General features: G+C 40.1%; 1 protein-coding gene across 1 annotated transcript in view; it reads left to right on the forward strand.

The window, feature by feature from the left end:
• Nucleotides 1-11,653, forward strand: part of otulinl (OTU deubiquitinase with linear linkage specificity like) — a 30,218-nt gene extending 18,565 nt beyond the window's left edge. Inside the window, exons 5-8 of the mRNA XM_002933120.4 lie at nt 134-283; nt 1,670-1,798; nt 3,890-4,159; nt 10,970-11,653. Of these exons, the coding sequence (XP_002933166.2) occupies nt 134-283; nt 1,670-1,798; nt 3,890-4,159; nt 10,970-11,167 (747 nt within the window). The 3' untranslated portion in view covers nt 11,168-11,653. The remainder of the gene's footprint in view (nt 1-133; nt 284-1,669; nt 1,799-3,889; nt 4,160-10,969) is intronic.
• Nucleotides 11,654-18,343: the final 6,690 nt, after the last annotated feature.

The raw sequence follows: 18,343 nt of genomic DNA on the forward strand, positions 1-18,343 counted from the left end.
ATAGTTTGAGTGCAATGTAATCCGTGTTCTATCTTATCTAGCCAGACAAGGCCTTTTTTTAGCCAAGATTGGGTTACAGTTGGCAACATAATTCAATTATACCCTATAATTAGCATTGTGTTCATTTTACTAGGCTTATGAAGAAGTATTCCTGAAGTATCATATTAAAAGTGTCCGTCCCGTTAAAGATGATAGCTATTCTGCTCTTAGAGCTGTACTTTTTCAAGTTTTCAATCAAGGAATTCCCTTTCCTGGATGGATGAAAGAGACAGACATTTTAAAGGTTGGTTTTAAACATGTAATCTGTAAATTGTAAATTAATGTAACTAAATCTCTTTGTTTTTGGGCTGCATACTAATTTATTGTTTAGAGGACAACTAAAGTCAACAAAATTGAAAGTATCTGATTATTCTGTGTGTGAAACAGTTCTATGGTGGTTTGTTGCAATATTACACTGCCCTTCTCACAATGGCAGTTAAGTTTCTTGCTTCCTAGAGTGATAGTTAGCCACCTGAAGATTAAATTTATAAAGGAGTGTGAAGTATAATGATCATAAGTTGGTAATATGAAAGTTTACAAAAGCAGGGACATCAAGCATGATATTTGCCCATCAGTGTGAAATGATCTGTGTAGATTTCTGACTGAAAATTCAGTTTTGGCATTTTAGGCTGAACTGCACAGATTGGCTTATATGACATTAACCAATCAGTAAGTGAAGGTAGCTGATTTTGGATGCATAGCAATTCTGACATAGGGTGAGCATGAATAGTGACTAGCACTGTATAGGTAAAACAACTTACCATGCACATAGGACTGTAACCTTTGGCAAAAACACAAAGCAATCTTTACAGCCTGGCTTAGGCAAAGTGAGTCATACTTTAAAGCTTGTGGTCTATGTAATAAATAGTATGTGCATCTCGGCATAGTTTGTTTAGGGGCTGTTAGTCAAATCAGCACGTACCCTGCCTGTATTTTAAAGTATTTTTGGGTTGACACTAACATAGAGTTCCAGTCAATATATAAACATTCCATGGAGAATGTGATATCGCTGCCTAAAGGTACTGCTTTGTCGGTAAGCCAGTCGCTGCTTAATGTTTCATTACTGTTACACAAACAGCTACTTTTAATTATTTCATTATTATTAATTAATTTTGGACAGTTAAAAATGAAAGCAAAGACCTGACTGGTTATTGCTGACAAGTTCACTTGTACAGTTAAGCATCTATTTACCCTACTTTTCCTTTCTCTAATTATTAATTTTTATTTCATTTACCTAAAACAACTACATACTTTGTTGTGTAGATAAGTGCACTACCTCTTCTCAAATAATCTATCCTTTGTGTGGCTGCAGTTTGTTGTGTCAATCCAGAAGGCATGCAATGGAAAATCCCAAATGAATAGCATTCTGTAAAGAGTTAGTATAGCTACAATTGCCTTTATAGATGCCAGATAATAACAGAAATGATGATTTAGCAACAAAAGTAGAAGTAGGGTATAAATGCTTTAGATTACATGTGGGGTTCTGCACCAGCCCAAGGCAGCCACAGCCTTTTAGTAGTAAAGATCTGTGTCTCTAATCCTAACACTGACCCTCAGTAGCTCCCTATCTTCCTTTCTGCTGATTCATTGGACATGCACATAATGATAATATTTCTTTTTAAATCTATAGCTTCCTGAAATACTTCTCTATTCACAAGGATGTAACTGGATACAGCAGTTCAGTTTTGGTCCTGAGAAGTATGCTGGGACAAAAGTTTATGGAAAATTGCGTAGATGTTTAGAAGTCTTCAAAAAAGAGGTACACGGCTTAAAATGGAAACCATAGTTTTTATCTCAACCCTTTTATACTGGGTCTCCTAGCCCACCCGAGAACCTGATATTTGAAGCTTGCTCTAGGCACATTTTCTCACCGACACTAAATCTCCTCCAGTGTGGGAAGCAAAAAGTCTGATGTTACATTTCTATGGGCATTAATGTAAACTGTTAATGGTAAGACATATGTCTTGCAAAGCTATATTGTATCTTTCTTTAAATATATATATATATATATATATATATATACAGTGGTGTGAAAAACTATTTGCCCCCTTCCTGATTTCTTATTCTTTTGCATGTTTGTCACACTTAAATGTTTCTGATCATCAAACACATTTAACTATTAGTCAAAGATAACACAAGTAAACACAAAATGCAGTTTTTAAATGAGGGTTTTTATTATTTAGGGAGAAAAAAAATCCAAACCTACATGGCCCTGTGTGAAAAAGTAATTGCCCCCTGAACCTAATAACTGGTTGGGCCACCCTTAGCAGCAATAACTGCAATCAAGCGTTTGCAATAACTTGCAACGAGTCTTTTACAGCGCTCTGGAGGAATTTTGGCCCACTCATCTTTGCAGAATTGTTGTAATTCAGCTTTATTTGAGGGTTTTCTAGCATGAACCGCCTTTTTAAGGTCATGCCACAACATCTCAATAGGATTCAGGTCAGGACTTTGACTAGGCCACTCCAAAGTCTTCATTTTGTTTTTCTTCAGCCATTCAGAGGTGGATTTGCTGGTGTGTTTTGGGTCATTGTCCTGCTGCAGCACCCAAGATCGCTTCAGCTTGAGTTGACGAACAGATGGCCGGACATTCTCCTTCAGGATTTTTTGGTAGACAGTAGAATTCATGGTTCCATCTATCACAGCAAGCCTTCCAGGTCCTGAAGCAGCAAAACAACCCCAGACCATCACACTACCGCCACCATATTTTACTGTTGGTATGATGTTCTTTTTCTGAAATGCTGTGTTACTTTTACGCCAGATGTAACGGGACACGCACCTTCCAAAAAGTTCAACTTTTGTCTCGTCGGTCCACAAGATATTTTCCCAAAAGTCTTGGCAATCATTGAGATGTTTTTTAGCAAAATTGAGACGAGCCATAATGTTCTTTTTGCATAAAAGTGGTTTGCGCCTTGGAAATCTGCCATGCAGGCCGTTTTTGCCCAGTCTCTTTCTTATGGTGGAGTCGTGAACACTGACCTTAATTGAGGCAAGTGAGGCCTGCAGTTCTTTAGATGTTGTCCTGGGGTCTTTTGTGGCCTCTCGGATGAGTTGTTTCTGCGCTCTTGGGGTAATTTTGGTCGGCCGGCCACTCCTGGGAAGGTTCACCACTGTTCCATGTTTTTGCCATTTGTGGATAATGGCTCTCACTGTGCTTCGCTGGAGTCCCAAAGCTTTAGAAATGGCTTTATAACCTTTACCAGACTGATAGATCTCAATTACTTTTGTTCTCATTTGTTCCTCAATTTCTTTGGATCTTGGCATGATGTGTAGCTTTTGAGGTGTTTTGGGCTACTTCTCTGTGTCAGGTAGCTCCTATTTAAGTGATTTCTTGATTGAAACAGGTGTGGCAGTAATCAGGCCTGGGGGTGACTACAGAAATTGATATTGAAATTGAAAATTGAAATTGATAAACCACAGTTAAGTTATTTTTTAACAAGGGGGGCAATCACTTTTTCACACAGGGCCATGTAGATTTGGAGTTTTTTTTCTCTCTTAATAACGTAAACCTTCATTTAAAAACTGCATTTTGTGTTCAATTATGTTATCTTTGACTAACAGTTAACGGTTTTTGATGAGCAGAAACATTTAAGTGTGACAAACATGCAAAAGAATAAGAAATCAGGAAGGGGGCAAATAGTTTTTCACACCACTGTATATATAGTCATGTCTTCCCAAATTATGTGGCTATAACCTAACTGAACCCCTACTTTATCATTTGAAAATATCTAGCATTCTCTTTAGTTGTAAATTGGCCTTTACAAGTAGGCCAGTAAATTATGCCTCATTCAGTTAAGCTCTGTATGGAAAGTGAGGATAGGATTGAAAATCTGTTATTTCTGTTTTCCAGTGGACAGAAATATGCACTTCAAAAGACCCGGCTGAAAGAAGGAAGATGTGTAAAGCCATTTTTTCTGATGAAAGCAAGGAGAACAAACTTTATGAAGCAGTAAAATTTCTTATGCTGTATTTGGTGATTGATGGTTATGAAAACATAAAGGCAGAGCACAACTTACCACAGTTCTTCAATATGCTTTTTTTAAGAGACACATCATCAGATCCTCTTAGTTTTATGATGAACCACCTGAATCCTATTGGCGACACCACTGGAGTAGAGCAGGTACATTTTGAAAACATTTATGTTCCTATACCACTGTGTTTTATAAAGGAGACTGAAATAATGATGCTTATTTGTTACTATAACTGCTAGCATATTTCAACATAAGATAAAGTGCTAAGTCATGCATGGAGCTGTACTCCACCCATTTAGATCCCAATAGATGCAGTGGTAGCCTCCAATGAGAATCCTTTCTGCTCTGCATAGCTTTGGTCCTGCAGTTGGAGCTGAAAGAATAAAATGTATTTTCACTAGAAAATTCCCTAAATGCCTGCCCTTCTGAGGTTTGTTGGTTTGTTTATCAGCAAGCTAAATTACATGGTTATATCACCAAATGTAGACAGCAAGATGACTAGCATACCACATGTAAGCATGATTATCCTTTGCATGCCAGTCTAATCGGTAAGTGCATACAATACAAAATAAATGGACATGTGCCCTATAAAATTCCCTCTCTGACAAGCCAAGTACAAGTATAACTAGCTACACCACATTTCTAGATAACTGTATTACCTATATGCCATCCAGGTATCTGCAATTCTATGAGCCATTGGGTTTTCTGAATAAGGGGTCTTACCATAATTTAAAAAATGAAAAAAATCAACAGTTGAAAAATAGGATTGTAAGAGAGTGAAATGTACTTCTAAATATTTAATAGAACAAAATTTGGAATTTCTGTATTATCCATGATAAAATAATAATATATTTGAATATATGTATGATTATACTCATATATATCCATAAATACATCTGTCAAGGGCGCTCCAGTTTGGGCAAGTCCTTAAGGCTTGCCCAAAGTCCTTAAGGCCCTACTCTCTCGGATGCCTACTGCGTCTTCAGTGTTGGGGAGTCCCCCCGCCACATCGGTTTCTCTATATCTATTCTCTATGGCAATGACTGAAGAATCCAATATTCTGCCATCTCCATGCTATAATGGAGATCCTCAGGCCTGTAGGGGCTTTGTTAACCTGTGCCTCATACAATTCAAACTGCAACCCACCCACTATGTTTCTGAACAAGCTAAGGTGAGATATGTCATCTCCATGCTGGAGGGCAAAGTGCTGAAAAGGGCATCTTCTTTCTGGGAAAAAAATTCTCCCCAGATTAAAGATGCTAACGCCTTCCATCAGGCCTTTCAGACTGTCTTTGATACTACTAGCTGTGTAGCTGCTGCATCTTCTCATCTCATGCAGATCCACCAAGGCCATTGCAGTGCTAGCCAGTATACCATTGAATTGGCTGCAGAGACTGCCTGGAACAAGGAGGAATATGTGGCAGCCTTTTGGAAGGGGTTGTCTAAGAAGCTAAAAGATGAACTAGTATCCAGAGATCTTGAAGCTACAGAGCTCCACTGCTTAGTCCTCTTCCATTCCATCCGAGGAACTTCTGCTTCCAGTACAGTTTCATCTGGCTTCTAAAACTATTAACTTCCAAGCCTTTCTTGATTCCGGAGCCACAGTGAATATCATGGACTCTGCCTTTACCAAACACCTTGATATTCCTCTTCTTCCCAATTCTGCCCCCAATCTCTTAAGACATTGAATCCTTGGTAGAACTGTGGGCACTCTTCTTCACATGGTTTCATTTAGTTTTTGCTTATTGTCCAGGCTCCAAGAATAAAAAAGTGGATGCTCTCTCTAGAAGCTTCATTGTCACAGTCAGGAAGATGATCCATTTATTCCCCTAGAATGATTATTACTTCTTTGCTTCTACAGTTTGCTTCTCAGATTCAGTCATATTTTCCTCCAGAACTTCCATCTCTCTATGCTACAACTGACCCACTGTGCTAAACAAGCTAGTCACCCAGGAGTAAGAAAACCCTTGGAACTGTTAAATTGTCTCTATGCAAAAAGACACCAGAGACTTTATCACTTCTTGTACTGTCTGTGTCTCTTCTAAGTCTATTCACTCCCTACCTTGTGGTCTTCTGGTTCCTCTCATCTCTGGACACACCTAACTATGTTAACTATTGTTAAAAAGGCAACGCAGTCATATAGTGGTAATTGATCACTTCAGCAAAATGGCACATTTCATTCCTTTACGCAAACTCCCATCTGCTGTGGAACTCAAAGCTCTCTTTACACTCTTTACATTTCTCCCCTCCATGGATTTCCAGCAAAAATTTTGTACGATAAAGGTTCTCAACTTATTTCCAAATTTTGGCGATCTTTGCTCTTGGCATCACTGTCCAGTTTTCTTGTAACATCATGATTTCATATTCATTATATCATAGAATTTTCTTCTGCCATGAGAATTTCATCGGAAATCAGTTTTCTTCTACCCTCAGTCCAATGTCAAAAGAGTTAATCAACCTTTTGAGCAATTTTTAAAGGGATACTTCATGATTTTTATGGTATACTTTTTATTTCAAAATGACTCTATTTACATAGCAAATAACTCACTCTACCATTTAAAATTGTATTCTTGAACCAACAAATGTATTGTTTTTCATTGCAATATTGGTGTGTAGGCAGCCATATCACTACATTGTGCCTCAGTCTGAGCTTTCAGAAAGAACCAGCACTACACATTGCAACTGCTTTCAGGTAACCCATGGTTTCTCCTGCTCCTACTGTATGTAACTGGAGGAGTCACAAGCCAGACTTGGATTTCTTACTATAGAGTGCTATTCTGATATCTACTGGGAGCTGATATCTTGCTACTTTCCCATTGTTCTGTTGATCAACTGCTGGAAGGGGGGTAATATTAACAGCAGTTTATCAGAGCACAGAGTCACTTGACTGTGACACCCTGGTAAATGAAATTTATGGCTAGCACAAGAAGGGGAGGGGGAAAGGGCGACCAAGACAGGGGCCTAGGGGTGCCCGATATGCAAATCCAGGCCTGTGGTCAGGTACATAGACCTCTATGCATCGAGTTCCCAGACCTCTCTCATTTTTCACTCTAGGCGACCTGTGAGACTGACCAGCCAGAGTATTAAGAACTACTGATTAGCCACCTTAACACTTACTCTTCTACAGTCAGCAATAATATAAAGCTGAAAAAAATTCTGGACTCGAGATTTTCCAGAGGCTCTTTACACTATCTCATCCAGTGGAACGTTCTTGGGCCTGAGGAATGTTCCTGGGTAAAGCACTCTGATGTCCATGCTCCACGTTGCAAGAGTGCAAGAGTTTTATAGACAGTTTCCATGCAAACCTGGTTATGGTGGTCTATCTGGGGGAGGGGGTACTGTCAGAAGCACTCTGCTTAGGAGTGCTCTGCTACTTTTCTAAGATGGTAGCGCCCATGGCCACAACGTCACGTTATAGTCACGCCTATGGCCACAATGTCATAGTGATGCACGGCTACATGACTTCATTGTGTCAAACTTTGGTGTGAAAATTCAAAATAAATAGATGAAGAAGATTCAGGTTCAATGCCCAAATATAGGACTTTGTTTGCAAGTTCCTGTGTGAGTCTAAAATTTCTAAAGTTTTAATCGATTTCTAGGTTCCTGACTCTCCTGCCTGGTTTTGACTACTCTGACTGCTGCTTCTCCCGACTTAAGCCTGAAGTAGGAGGCTCTTAACCCATCATATACCACACAATGGACCATTCTAGCTTGTCTGAACTCTGCTTCCTCCTTGGTCCCGACTTTAACAAATAAAAAAGTGGAAGCACTGAATAGGGAGGCTGGTAACAACACATCTACTGAAAATTACAGGGAGCCCATAATGAGCCTCCTATAATAGCAACATAAATAAGTAAAAATATGATGACAGTGTAACCCTTTCTTGGCACACGCACTTATTTTGGGCTGTATACTTGGTTAAACAGGAAATTTGGTTCCCTTTTGGAATAAAAGGTACTGGGATTTTAGCGCAGTGCCTCCACCTAGTTGACACTGAGGAGCACACCTCAGGGGAATTTCCACTAGAAAAATAATCACACAAAGTTTGCAGCAAATATCAACTTTATATACAGTAACTACTGGCTCAGTCTCTTTAAAGATTTAGTTCCACACTCCACTCCTGGAGGAAATACCCTTTCCCAATTCTGTCCTAGCAGTCGTAGCAGGCCACGAGAAACACTTGTCCTCACACAGGGGACACGCAGAAAGACTCTTTACCTTTTCCTCAGATGGATCACTCACTGGGGATCCACAGGTGGTAAGTCATCCAACTACAGTGTAGCAGATCTCTCTTTACAAGCACTTAATTGCAAAGCAGAGCTCCTTCACCCTGTCACTGCTTTCTGGATGGTCTCTTTGTCTCAACAACTGGCAAAACAACAGGGGCTCCCTTTATAAACTGCTGGGCCCGCCCCTGACTTTTGGCTCTAAACCTAGGCATACCTTGCTCTCCCAACAGTGCACTGGGGAATCCAGCCAATCGGGTTCCTCCCCAGTCTGTAGCCAGGCGGCATGATGTCACAGACTAAGGAATAGGGGAAAGCGTTCTCTGATCCCCTACAGTAGCTTTTCTAGGGGAAACTTGTTCAAAGGAGAAAAGTATAATGCACATTTCTCAAAACATTGACTTTAATAGCATCAGACTTCAGGCAAAAGACTCTGTGGAAATCAGGGATTACTTCTGTAAGTAGACACTGTTAATTCAACCATTCCTGCATTTTGGGTAACTTTTAAAAGGAAATAAGTACAGGGGTGCTTTATAACACTACCTGATTACACTGTTTATACAGCTTATTAATTTACAGGCTTTTATCTTGGACCCCTTCAAGTCCTAGCAGTGACCCTGAGTCAAAAACTTCTTGTGGAACTGCTCAATTTCAAAAACGTGGGTATACAAAGACCCTTGATAATACTGGTGACATAAAGAATCAAATCTGGACACTTTGTTGTTCTCCTTGTTGCAAAATATCCTATACCTTGAATAGTTGCAAATGATAGAGACCATTCTTTAGGTAGGGCAAGCGTCCTTGCTCAAGACTTTATTGACGCATCTGATGGGTTTACTGGATGAACATTATTTCTATCCAGATTGGGATCCTTACTGCTTCCTTCAGCAGTAATGCCTATATTGTGCACTTCGGATAACACTGTGTAGGGTGACCACAGTATTATTCAACTCTTTAATAATGAGATATAATGCTTATATCTTTCTCTGGGTACTTAGTAGCAGAAGGCCCATACATATGACTACATGGCAACACATGGTCCTTCTCTGATGAGGTACAAAAGAGAATCCCTTCTGAAGCTCACTCATCAGAAATTTTATGTACCTACAACACTGGTTTGCTTTCTGCTCAATTCAATCCCTGCCAGAATTTTATAACATTTTGATTAGAATTCTTGGAATTTCTTAATCAGACATTCAGGACAGTGACTTTTAGTGATTACCTGGAAAACCTTACATTCCCTACAGACTAGGTGGTTTTATCTGTATCTTTCACTCTCTTTTTTTTTTAAGAACCTCTACAGGACATGGTGTTCATAGTACTAAAAGGGCCCTACCTCATCTGGCTTCACAACACATTGCAGCTTCTAAATGCAAAAATTACCTATTCTAGTAAGTAATAGTAGTTGGGGGACACAGGATGTCTCCAGTTTCAGAAGTGCCTGGTGCGTCTTATAAACCCTCTGACATGTCTACTGTCATCTGGACCTCTGGGCCATTGACCTCAAGGACATTTGATCATGGAACAAGTTCAAAACAGGGGGTCATTTCTATCTATCTATTATTCAGTTTTGGACGCACTCTAAATTAAATGTATAATACACCAGAATGCACTGGTAGTAGGTTATACTCTACATAATTACTCTATACAATGACGAACTGCTTCCATTCTACCAGTTACTTTAGACTTAAGTTGAGTTTTAAGACATGTCTGTAGAGATATTTAGGGGCAGATTTATAAAAGTATGTATTAGAGGTCTCTATTCATTCCTATAGGATTGTTACAGGCATATTTATCAATGGGTGAAAGTTAGAGTCTACCATTTCATACATAAATTTAAAAAATCTCACAGGAAAGAATTGAGAGTGGGGGCATTTTGCTGTGGTGAGCTGTAATTTCACACTTTCATAAATCTGCCCCTTAATCATAATGTGGTTTTGTTGCCAGTGTGGCGAAATGCTCATTAAATAAAGCTTGGTATAAATAACTCTTTCACAGAACAGAAAGCTGGCCATATATGGATAGATCATCATTCAGGCAATCCTGACCAATTCACCAGCATATTGGCGCAGATATGGGATGAAAAATCAGGGCACAATAAGATATCAGTCTCCAAGGCCTTTCAGTGAGGACAAATTCTGATAGTGGATGTTTTATGCGACCACCCACCCACGTGATTTGACAAATTAAGTGTCAGAATAGTGTTTACCTCATTTGTTATACTAATCTTTTTAATCCATGTAATTTTATAGAACCTATACATCATAAAACAGGCACTAAACAGAAATAGCAATTAAACAAAATAGAAACATAAATGCAACAAATGTGAGCGAGAAACTGAATATTAGAGAATGGGTATAATAAGGTACAACACAACCATTCCAGTTTTGGCACTATTGAAGTATGTGACTGCAGGGGGAGCAGATATTATGACAGTACCCTAGGTGCTTATAGTCAAAACAAGTTAATCATTCCCCAATTGACAAGAGGCCTACACACACAGCTAGAGGTAACATTTCTCTAGCTTTTCATTGAGAAAGAGCTAATTGCTAATTTGAATTTTCATTAATTCAGGCATATATTTCCACTGCTCTAAGACTCAATTCACCCCTGGAGTAGATTTAAGACCAAACTAACAGCATGAGAAGCCGTATCATACATTCCATTCATAAAAAAATTAATTTCAGCATACATTACCAAAAATGTATTAATTTGTTTCTCTTTCTTTGACAGGTTGAAATGTGTTTGGTTGGATACATATTAGAGGTAAAAATAAAAGTGTTTCGTCTGACCAAGTTCAATACTGAAAAATTTCAAGTATTTTATCCTGAGGATTATAAGTGTGACTGGCAAGAGATTTGTCTTGTAACTGAAGATGACAGACATTATAACATACCAATTATAGCCAGTCACAATAACAAAGGAAAATAAGAGATTTAAACCAAGAAGTATACTGAGATCAGCAGCAGAGTGCCTACAATAATAACAAGTCTCAAATGACTGAAGAGAAGAAAAAGAGAAGAGAAGAAAAAACTGATTGAGGAACTCATAATGAACTTACTTTAAGCGAAGTGGCCATTTGCAATGTCAGTGGCTGAAATCCACTGGCTTTTTTTTACAGGGAGCAGTAAAAACATTGCAGTGCAGTAATAGTCTTGGTTTTTTTTTTTTTAACAAAATAATTTTCTATAGCTGTAAAAAAATAAAAAAGATACACAGCCATTCTTGTTGTTAGGGAAAGCAGCAACATTAGAACATCTGTACAATCTGTATAAATTGTTCTTGCAAGGACTGAGCTAACATTGCATACTCTGTCCAACCACCTTTCTTTTGTATTCGGCTCAGTGCTACACTTCTTGCCTCTTTCATTTCTTGGTAGAGATTGTGGTAATTATAAACTTAACTTTGATATATTTACCAAAAGCTGTTGAACTTTCTTTTGTTCTGTAGGGTGTTAGAGCTCAGCTGTATACCAAACTGTTAAAGCTCAGAAAATATTAAATTCAAGTTTATTAGGGTTTAACAATACAGGAAAAATCAGATTCACTAGTTATGCAATCAAGTGAGAATGGGTGGAACTAACAGGTGAACCACAGCAGCCAACAAGTTTATATTAATAACAGTAGGGTTTCTGCATGCAGGGCATGAGTTTGGAGAAACCAGAAATTCAAAAGTGTCATGTGAGGTCCAGTTGGGATGGTTGGAATGTATATTAGCTTCACAAAAGGTTTTTCATTGCTGTCAAAGTGTTGGCTTACAAACATGCTAAATACATTATAAAAAGCAACACACACATTCTGATACTAGATGCACAAGTTTTTTTCCCTCTAACTCCATGCCTCATTCTGTTTAAATTCTGCTCCTTTATTTTAATCTTAGTTGTACAGTAAAATTAAATGGCATTGCCCATTGCTCAGTGTTATGCTGTTGTAGCTTTATGCAGAAAAAAACTCAATACTGTGCTGCAGCCTCACGCAATAGAAATTATCTCATGTCCCCTGCTTGCCTTATATTGTATGATAGACCTTCCTACTCTACATTATTTTGCAATTAACAGCTACATAACAATGTTTTCTGCTAGCATGGTAAAAATAATTTTGCATACACCCAACACTAGTGGGCTCTTAAAATTTATATATTTATAATGTTCCAAAACTAAATTAAATTTTAATTTTTTTAAATGAAAACACAGAGATCCAGGGTCTGGATGGACCAAAATGTAAGTCTTGCAAAAATACCCTGGACTGTACACAATGAGATTTTATGGGTATTTAAAATAACAAAATGGAAATATAAATAGATGCGCAACATTTATATATATATATATATATATATATATATATATATATATATATATATATATATATATATACATATACAGTGGAGGAAATAATTATTTGACCCCTCACTGATTTTGTAAGTTTGTCCAATGACAAAGAAATGAAAAGTCTCAGAACAGTATCATTTCAATGGTAGGTTTATTTTAACAGTGGCAGATAGCACATCAAAAGGAAAATTGAAAAAATAACTTTAAATAAAAGATAGCAACTGATTTGCATTTCATTGAGTGAAATAAGTTTTTGAACCCCTACCAACCATTAAGAGTTCTGGCTCCCACAGAGTGGTTAGACACTTCTACTCAATTAGTCAACCTCATTAAGGACACCTGTCTTAACTAGTCACCTGTATAAAAGACACCTGTCCACAGAATCAATCAATCAAGCAGACTCCAAACTCTCCAACATGGGAAAGACCAAAGAGCTGTCCAAGGATGTCAGAGACAAAATTGTAGACCTGCACAAGGCTGGAATGGGCTACAAAACCATTAGCAAGAAGCTGGGAGAGAAGGTGACAACTGTTGGTGCGATTGTTCGAAAATGGAAGGAGCACAAAATGACCATCAATCGACCTCGCTCTGGGGCTCCACGCAAGATCTCACCTCGTGGGGTGTCAATGATTCTGAGAAAGGTGAAAAAGCATCCTAGAACTACACGGGAGGAGTTAGTTAATGACCTCAAATTAGCAGGGACCACAGTCACCAAGAAAACCATTGGAAACACATTACACTGCAATGGATTAAAATCCTGCAGGGCTCGCAAGGTCCCCCTGCTCAAAAAGGCACATGTGCGGGCCCGTCTGAAGTTTGCCAATGAACACCTGAATGATTCTGTGAGTGACTGGGAGAAGGTGCTGTGGTCTGATGAGACCAAAATAGAGCTCTTTGGCATTAACTCAACTCGCTGTGTTTGGAGGAAGAAAAATGCTGCCTATGACCCCCAAAATACCGTCCCCACCGTCAAGCATGGGGGTGGAAACATTTTGCTTTGGGGGTGTTTTTCTGCTAAGGGCACAGGACAACTTATTCGCATTAACGGGAAAATGGACGGAGCCATGTATCGTGAAATCCTGAACGACAACCTCCTTCCCTCTGCCAGGAAACTGAAAATGGGTCGTGGATGGGTGTTCCAGCAAGACAATGACCCAAAACATACAGCAAAGGCAACAAAGGAGTGGCTCAAGAAGAAGCACATTAAGGTCATGGAGTGGCCTAGTCAGTCTCCGGACCTTAATCCAATAGAAAACCTATGGAGGGAGCTCAAGCGCAGAGTTGCACAGAGACAGCCTCGAAACCTTAGGGATTTAGAGATGATCTGCAAAGAGGAGTGGACCAACATTCCTCCTAAAATGTGCGCAAACTTGGTCATCAATTACAAGAAACTTTTGGCCTCTGTGCTTGCAAACAAGGGTTTTTCCACTAAGTATTAAGTCTTTTTTTGTTAGAGGGTTCAAAAACTTATTTCACTCAATGAAATGCAAATCAGTTGCAATCTTTTATTTAAAGTTATTTTTTCGATTTTCCTTTTGATGTGCTATCTGCCACTGTTAAAATAAACCTACCATTGAAATGATACTGTTCTGAGACTTTTCATTTCTTTGTCATTGGACAAACTTACAAAATCAGTGAGGGGTCAAATAATTATTTCCTCCACTGTATATATATGAGACAGCACATGTTAAGTTTTACCTGTTGCATTGTAAAAGAAAATAAATGTTTATTTAAGTACTTCATACCTGTCTTTTGTCGACACACTGAACACAAATTCAATCTGCCATGCTATTGTCTAGGATTAATAAATTGTGATTTCACAACTTCACAGCTCTCACAGTAAAAAATCCTTTCCAGAATGGGTGCCCAAAAAAACCCCATCTGAAGCCTCTCTAATTTGCCGCAGAGGGGAAAAAATTCCTTCCTGACTCCAAGATGGCAATCGGACCAGTCCCTGGATCAACTCGTATGGGAGAGCTATCTCCCATAACCCTGTATTCCCTCACTTGCTAAGAATCCACCCAGACCCTTCTTAAAGTTATATAATGTATCAGCCAGCACGACTGATTCGGGGAGGGAATTCCACAACTTCACAGCTCTCACTGTAAAAAATCCTTTCCTAATATTTAAACGGACCCTCCCTTCTTCTAAAAGGAGTGGGTGCCCTCAGAAGGACCTACTGGTAAATAAAACATTAGAGAGGTTATTATATGATCCCCTTATATACAGTATTTAGACATATTTATCATGTCACCTCTTAATCGCCTCTTCTCCAGTGTAAACAGACCTAACTTGGCCAGTCTTTCTTCATAACTGAGACTTTCCATACTGTTTAATGTTTATGTTGCTATTACTAAATAAGACCTAACATTGGGCCAGATTTAATTTGGTGAGCAAAAGTGAAAACTCATGGACAAGATTCAATTTGAGATGCAGTTAAATTCAGAACAACTTATCTCACTGTTTATCCCATGAAAACTCTATTAAAGTCTAAAAAATTGGAACTGAATTAGGACAAAATTTTTTTCTCTCTGAATTGAATCACATCCAAAAGTTATTTTACATGATAAACTGTGACATAACTTTTTCTCACTGAATTGAATCTGGTCCATTATCCTCACAGGTGCAGGAAGCTGCAGTGCATATTACACAGGGTCAGACTGGGGTACGTAGGGCCCACCAGAGAATCTGATATCTAGGGCCTACCAGCTGGAGCAAGAAACACAAAAAGGTTTTGTTTGAAATGGCCAGTAGAGGCTCTCCAGTCCAGGTGCACATGCACAAACAGGCAAAGTGCAATACTGTAGATCTTTCTATAGATACAAGCCTTATGTGTTTCATGACAAAGCACTTAATCACAGGCTAGGTATATAATACATAGTTTAAACAATATATACCCACCAGGGGACATGGCTCAGACAATTTTCAAAGCGGTCAAAGGTTAAAAGGGGGGGGAAAAAGAAACCATTTTTAAAAGTACAGTATTGGGAAAAAAAATATTTTTTACTTGCACATAAGCATAAGCAATAGACATTAATATAGACATATCTGAAGTGTTATTCATAATAGCATGATACATCAAAGTCTGAATTAAGACCAAAACCATTTGACCTCTTTGTTTAATAAGGAAAAAAGACTGCCCACCCTACAAGCCAGCATTACATTACATTGATATTTGGCATCTGTCTTTTACCTGACCATCACAAAATTTTAAGCTAACTCTTTCTATATTTCTGGAAAATGTAAAATAAGTTAATGTTCTGTACTCCAGAAAGGGCTGCTCTGAAAACAGCAAAATAACTTTGGTATGGCATTTCCTATTTGTGTCTTTGTCAGTAACATGAATAAAGCCCCACAGTGAGGGGGTGCCCTGGGTCCTGAGGGCCCCTCACCATTAGGGTCTAAAGGGACCTTACTGAGCAATGCATGTCCTTCTCTGAATTTTTTTAGAGAATTTTCAGCAGAGGAGGCACAGAAAAACAGTCTAAGAATAGCACATTCTTTAACATACTAAAAGTTAGCTATGGGGGCGTGGCTTGGCGCTGAATGTGAACAGTCGCACCTAGAGACTGCTCCTTGTCCAGTTCTTACAATCCTGCAGATAAGCGCTTAAAAACCACACAGAACGGATACCTGGGGATACACCGGAGAACCCTTACCCCCGAGAGCATTAATGGGGCAGAACAAAGCCCAAAAAAGGGCTTCGGAAGCCGCATCAAGGCTTGAAAAGTTTTCCTGCGAAGCACGGCACACCCAAGATGGCGACGAGGAGAATGAGGCCCAGCCACCACAACAACGGCAGGCCAGAGGGGAACCCAGTACATCACACGGAGACTCCCGAGCCTCCTCGGCAACCCTGCCAACTGAACCTACACTATCCGACTTACTTTCAGAAATCCGGGCCTCCAAGGACTCCTGTACTTCCCTTATATGCTCCAAAACTGATGAGATAAAAGTCGAGCTATCAATAATAAAACAGGACTTCCAGAAGCTGCGGGAAAGAACCACGCTTCTAGAGCGTCGGGTAAGCTCTTTGGAGGATGTCTCCAACCCTCTACCCAACACATGTGCAGCCAAGTCCGACGACCTCGAGAATAGGCTACGCAGGAACAACTTGCGATTCCTCGGCTTCCCTGAACGCTCTGAAGGCAACTCGCCAGGAAAATTCATAGAAACCTGGCTGGTAGACCAATTTGGCAGGGAGTCGTTCTCCACAGCGTTTGCGGTCGAACGAGCACACCGCATACCCACCAAGGCCCCAATACCAGGGGCACCAGCCAGACCGCTAATAGCCCGACTGCTGAATGCGAGGGACAGAGACTCAACACTATCGCTAGCCCGCAAGAAAGAGCAATTAACCTACCAGGATGCCAAAATATCAATCTTCGGGGATTTTTCCGCTGAAATACAAAAATAAAGGGCCCGGTTCTTGGAAAGTAAAAGGCGCCTACATGACATGGGCCTCCAGTATGCCATGCTGTATCCAGCTCGACTACGAGTGATCGAGAACGGGACCTCACACTTCTTTACCAACCAGCAGGATCTCTGCAGCTGGATTGACGGCAGGAGAAATCGTTAAGAGACTTTCGTCCCACACTGGACCCCCCCAAGCCAGGGCGGTCTCCGATCACTGCCTCGTCTACCCCGTGCATACGGGCCACTGGACACTCCCAGGTCGTATAACAATATGTTGTGCTATGTTTGCTATTAAGTACCCCCCCGTTTACACCCGTTAGATGGTGGTTAAGACACCTGCATTAGGACCGGGACTGAGCATATACTGAAAGAGAACCACTCAAACTCTACCCCCAGAATCACCGTATGGTGACAAGCAATACAGCTCTTTTCACGGCCGCTAGGCCAAGCGCTGACTTAGCTCCCCACTGTTATTCACAATGATGTTTGATGGCTTATGGGAACAAATCTGCCAGGAGTTGGGGATCTGTGCAGATGGGGAGGGTGCGCAGGGACTGTTACAAGGGTTTTGTTACACAGTTATAAGCATGGCCAAATCCAGGCACTATATTACTGATGCACGCAACCAGGTACTAGATAAGGTTGGGTCACTATCGCAGAACACAAGGGGCACCCTGCTAGGACTACCTAAATCCCCAAATGGTTAAACTGCTCAGTTGGAATGTGAGGGGTCTCAATGACCAAATCAAATGCAGATTAGTGCTTGATTTTTTGAAAAAATCGGGGGCTAATATATTCCTGCTGCAGGGAACCCACCTCCAGGGGGGCAGAACAATGGCCCTCAGACGGCCATGGGTGGGCTGGCACTATCATTCGGAGTTCTCAACACACTCGTCTGGGGTCGACATCCTCATCACCCGTAACACCCCCTTTAGACTGGGGAAGGTGGAACTGGACCCTAAGGGTAGGTTTATTTTTCTACACGGCTTTCTACAAGCCCAGGAGGTTGTGATTGCCAATATCTACATCCCTCTCCCGTATCAAGACACATGCCTAACCCACTTTGCTAACTTTATAGCGAAATTCCCACATGCTGCGATAGTTGCAATGGGAGACTTCAACACCCTTATGGACCCTGTTGCAGACAGGCAGAGAAGGGGCAATAGAACTGGGCAGGAAATTAACAGCAACCTACGATCCTTAGCTGACTCGCTTGGCCTAACGGAGGTGTGGAGACACCTGCACCCCAATACTCGCCAGTACTCATGTTACTCCCATTCCCACACAGTGCTATCAAGAATAGACCTGGCATTTGTCAACCAGGTAGCGCTTCCCCGGGTAAGAGCAGCCAAATATCTTGCAAG

This window comes from Xenopus tropicalis, chromosome 6 (assembly GCF_000004195.4).
Source record: "Xenopus tropicalis strain Nigerian chromosome 6, UCB_Xtro_10.0, whole genome shotgun sequence".
NCBI classification, from domain to species: Eukaryota; Metazoa; Chordata; class Amphibia; order Anura; family Pipidae; genus Xenopus; species Xenopus tropicalis.